Source organism: Perissodus microlepis, chromosome 3 (assembly GCF_051167445.1).
Source record: "Perissodus microlepis isolate ML-2025 ecotype Zambia chromosome 3, ASM5116744v1, whole genome shotgun sequence".
NCBI lineage: Eukaryota > Metazoa > Chordata > Actinopteri > Cichliformes > Cichlidae > Perissodus > Perissodus microlepis.
Window position 1 is genome coordinate 10,612,930 of NC_140463.1, and position 5,150 is coordinate 10,618,079.

At 39.1% G+C, this 5,150-nt stretch overlaps 1 protein-coding gene across 1 annotated transcript; it reads right to left on the reverse strand.

Moving 5' to 3' along the window:
- Positions 1 to 1,901: 1,901 nt before the first annotated feature.
- LOC146389854 (Fc receptor-like protein 5) lies at positions 1,902 to 5,150 on the reverse strand. Its single transcript, XM_084919879.1, has 6 exons — positions 5,093 to 5,150; positions 4,457 to 4,492; positions 4,084 to 4,347; positions 3,759 to 4,004; positions 3,514 to 3,672; positions 1,902 to 1,945 (listed from the first exon to the last, which is right to left on the reverse strand). Exons 1-6 carry the CDS (start codon positions 5,121 to 5,123, stop codon positions 1,902 to 1,904), a joined length of 780 nt encoding a protein of 259 aa, XP_084776005.1. The 5' UTR covers positions 5,124 to 5,150.

Below are 5,150 nucleotides of genomic sequence, written 5' to 3' on the forward strand. Positions count from 1 at the left end.
GAGAGTAACGTATTCTGAATACTTTGGATTACTTAATATATTATCATGCTGTTTACAACTACGTGAATGTACTATTGCTGTGATTTATTACTGTTACTGAAGGTCAGCGGCTCCGAACCATAGTAAAGGGACCTCTGGCTAATACGGTGGGTTCCGTGTTGGGCTCGTAGCTGAAAAATAGCTTTACTTTGTTGTCTGGGTCAACTTTGCTTGCGAGAGACAGAGAGAGGCGTTGAAAGACTGCTTATTGTTTCGGAGGAAAACACGAACACAGCGTACAGTCGAGTTTTAATAGCTTACTTACAGCTGGGCTCGTCAGGCACTCTTTTTGGCTGCAGTGGTTATTATTATATTTACATGCTTCCAGCTCCCGTTTTTGCTCGATGACAACTCGTACTTTTCCTTTTTCTCCCTCCCTCGCTCACAGACACATAACGGGTATGGCAGTCCATTCTCCCTGCAGCACGGACTACACTGCCTATGATGCTACATTCTTTAGAGCTATACCTGTAGCATTCTGCCTATTAGCTTAGTACAATAACAACAACAAAAAGGCGCTCTCTCACCCAGGAAACACGCAGAGCCGCCTGGAACAGCAGAACATAGCTGTCAAACAAAACCCAAACAGTCCTGACCCGCCACAATATGAAACAGGGAAGTACCGCCGTGTAATCCATTTATTTCAACAAAGTAACTGTATTCTGAATACCACCTTTTTAAACGGTAACTGTAACGGAATACAGTTACTCATATTTTGTATTTTAAATACATAACGGCGGTACATGTATTCCGTTACTCCCCAACACTGGTAATTCAACAGATCTCAGTGGGATATATACTGAACTTAGGGGATAGAATCCAAGCATCAATCCTTTCCAAGTAGTTTCAATTCAATACCAATATTAGGGGCAGTGTCAATACTATTGAGCTTGAGCTCTCCTGTAACAGTCATTACTCCAGTAAATTGCAGCAGATTTTAAGTGGTACTTATTGTTTTATAAAGCTTCACTGAGGTGTAACACAAGGGTCTCTGAGCTGGTTCAGGAGATAAGCCTGTCGTGTCTGGTCTGAGTCACATGTTCATCAGTTTGTAGTTCATCTCTAAATTCTTCAGCTCTCTGGCTTCATGTTAAAGCTCTGAGTGTTACACTGTGAATGTTCCCAGATGGAGGAATGATAAATGGACACTCAGTGACTTTCTAGTCCAAGTTAACACAATTAGATTACTTTATTTTTGTTTAGCAGACAAAAGTTTCAAATGTGAAGTTTGTAATCAATAATAAAGATAAATGTAAAGACTCACTTAAGAAGAATGTTTAGGCTGTTATTTGTATTTTAACATTGATAAGTTAATTAACGAAAATAAAATATTCTGCCATGAAAGCAGCTGCTGGCTGGTTTCTGTGTGATTTAAAACAAAGCTCTTTGCGTTATCATTAACAAACACTAAATTGTTTTTGCTGCTGTGGTTTAATGCTTATTTTTTTCTTTTTAGCCACAACCAAACCGGAAGAAGTCAAATTTTCCATCTGACATCTTGGTGAAACCCACAAAACCACACGTGGAAAATAAGAAAGAATAAAATTTTATTAAAGCAGAGAAACTAAATTGTTGCCGGGGAAATACAAACGATGGTCTGAGACATATTTTGAATATAAATAACAGGGAACTTACTGTGGCCATAAGAAACATTAACATATTTATATTTTCATTGTTGATTTTGCAGAAAAAAACACTTTTAAAACTGCAGTTAAAAATACATATTTGTGATTTTTGAATTGTAATATTCTAAATGAGAAAAAGACAAAGAAAAATAACAGCATGTGGATGTCCTCTGGTCTGAGGTGCTGGGGGGACCAGTTAGAGACCAGCAGCTGGACGTCAGTGGTTGGACTGGTGGGCTACTTCAGTGAAGAGTAGACGACGTCTGGCTCTGGTTTAATGTCTGAACACAAACACACAATTTTAAGATTATTTTTTTGTTGATTGTTACACAGATTTGGAAACTAGGGGGCGGTTGCTTTTTGAGGGACATTAGTTGAAAAGGATTCTGGGAAATCTCAAATGTTCCTGGTGGTTTTTCTACAGTGAATTTCTCAACCCCTAAATTATGTCAGGCTGCATAATTAATGCTGAAGCATAAACAAGGGTAACATTAGTCTGTGAACGAAGCAGCTGCAGAGCTGTTGGGACTTGCATCTGTTTTTAGCACGAGGCTTTCAAATTGTATGAAAGTTACATGCAATTGCACAGAGTAGCAACTTTTAGGAAAGTTGTTCCACTGATCATCAGCTAGCTTGCATCTGTCTACAGTTAAAGATACAGAGTAGCTGTACCTGGGTCTCCTTGGTCTGATGGTTGTTTGTTTCATGACTTCTTCAGTTCTCACAGCTGGAGAAATTGCAGCTAGATCAGCGTCTGCAGAATAAAACACATTAAGGTTACTGAAGATAAAACTGCAACAGTACTGGTTTGAAAAAAAAAAACAATTGTTATTTGTAATGTTCCATTATAAAGGGACTTTGGGATGATTGTTATACACAACAACACCTTTTTACAGACTTATGAATACCTGTAATACACAAAGTGACCACGAAGAGCTGCTTATGTGATATGAATGTATGCTTTCTTTCAGTGCAGTCTGACACCTTTAACCACAGAGCAAACATGTTCTCACAACATGAACACTGTCATTGGCCAGATCGGTACACACTGCAGTGAGAAGTCTCATCAGCTTCAGGCTACAACTACAGTTAACTAAAATCATCTTCAAGATGAATGTTCAACATGTCAGAATGCTACAGAAACTCCAAAATTAGGTTTTATTGAAATACTTTTTCAAAATATGTCTCCACGATCCTTCGTATTTTAAAATGAACAGCTCTGTGTTGAAACACCTGCAGCTGAAGTGTTTTCTTTCTATCAGAAACAGGATGCTGGACGACTGCAGAGCTGTTAGCTTCAGTTAACCACAGACCACAAACACACAGTCCAGCTCACAGGGAACAACACTCAGTAAATACAGAGTTAAACTTAAATATTGTGATTTTAGCTTTTGATCAGGCAAACATTTTTAAACTTCTGATCATCCCTCTGATTCTACATGTCCTCATAATCCATCAAAGTCAGCAACAGTCTTCATGAAACTATAGCATAATACACAACTATTCTATTTTCCTTATATATTTTCACAATGTAAAGCTGCACAAAAGTCCTTCTAGAAGCAAATTTAACATCTCAATTATGTTGTATATGTTTCAAAGTACTACCTCTGTTTTGTGTGATTGGCTGTTGATAATTTGATGTTTTGACAAAAGAGTACATGACATGAGTGATGATTTCATCTTCTTCAGTTTCTTCTTGATCTATTGAAATGATCCAAAATAAACAATAATATAAGTTAAATAGCTAAACAGAGATCACATTCAAGAAAGTTACTGTGATCATAATTAATTTGAACTTTATTCTACTAAACAAACTCAGACATGAAAGATCAGGAAGTCTGAGTCTCACCTTCAGGTTTCTTGTGAACACATCGTCTCACCAGCAGAACCAGTAACACCAGTAGAACCACAACACAGACTGATCCAACACATGACAACACAGAGAGAACAGGAGGAGAGAGTGATGGAGGAGGTGTAGATGTAGGTGGAGGTGTGGTGGTGTGCTCCCCTAAAATAAAGCAAACACAGTCATTAAGTTGTCGTCACATTGTGAATGTTGAAACCTGCAGAAACACAGACAGGTGAGTGTGTTACCTGTGACAGTGATCCAGCTGGATGGAGACTCTCCATGACCGCTGATGTCACACTTGTAGAGGCCTTCATCAGACCTGGAAACATGCTGGATGGTCATGTGACCTGTAGGCTGCTTCCTGATGAGGGAGCCATCTTTATAGAAAGCAGCTGGGAGGTTGGAGGGAGTGGTCTTTGTTTTACAGAGCAGAGTGACGTCATCTCCCTCCATCACAGGGAGGACAGGACTCTGCAGGATCACTGATCCACCTCAACACAGAGACAAACTACAGCATTTCATCCATTTACACACAGCTTCATCAACACTAACTCCACACACTCAGCTTACCAGTGACTGTCAGGTTAACCATGTTACTGATGGGACCCTCTCTGGACTCACACCAGTAAACTCCACTGTCATGAGGTACTGTTATACTGATCTTACAGGAAGAGTTAGCTGGTTTCCCCCACCCATCTTCACACTGAGTCCTCTGTTTCTTTGTTGTGTTTCTCCTCAGAGTCCATCCAGCAGAGCTGTCGTCGTCCTCACAGCTCAGAGACACAAAGTCATATTCAAAGAACTGAGAGCTGCTGGGACTCACAGTCAGATGAGCTGTGAGGGTTACAATGAAAAACTGATGATCTGTTAAAACATGAACCCAATCAGGTCATATCAGTGAGCATTTCTCAGGTTTAAACTGTGACAGAAGAAGGTTACTGACCTTGGTTTGTTGTGCAGCTCAGCAGTGAGATCAGAACTAAAGAGAAATGACACTCAGGTTGATTTGAGGTGAACATAAAGAACAACTCCACACAAACAGCTGACAAACACACAAACTCATCTCTCTCTGATATATCTGCTCATTTTCTATTTAATGCCAGCAACATGTTTCAATAAAGTTTGGACAAGAAAATACTTAAAATCTATCCATTTTCATAACCGCTTGTTCAAATTTCATGATACCATCAATGTATTCGCACATTTTGGACTTTTCATGATCCTCTACTCCAGTTTTTATCCAAAAAACAACATTTAAATTAATCATTATGTCCAGTGACTAAAGATTGAGTATAGACACAATAACCACTACTTTTAAATAACCCAGTAAAGTCTTGTGTTGACTTTCAAGCTGTGTTGATATAATGAGTGAATGATTTGATCTTTTCACTGCCTGCTGTGTTTCCTCGACTCCTGAGCAAAGATAAAGAGTCAGTTCAGACCTGCAGTTGGTCCTCATGGTGTTTTGAACTTGAATTCAGCCTGATTTGTTTTTCATGTCTTCTCCTCCATCATCAGTTATCAGGAGAGCAGACAGTCAAAGTACAAGAATTCAAACAAACACAGAGATTCTACTTACAGAGCAGACACAGCACAGATGTTTCCTTCATCGTCCTTCTCACTCATTTGAGCTTTTT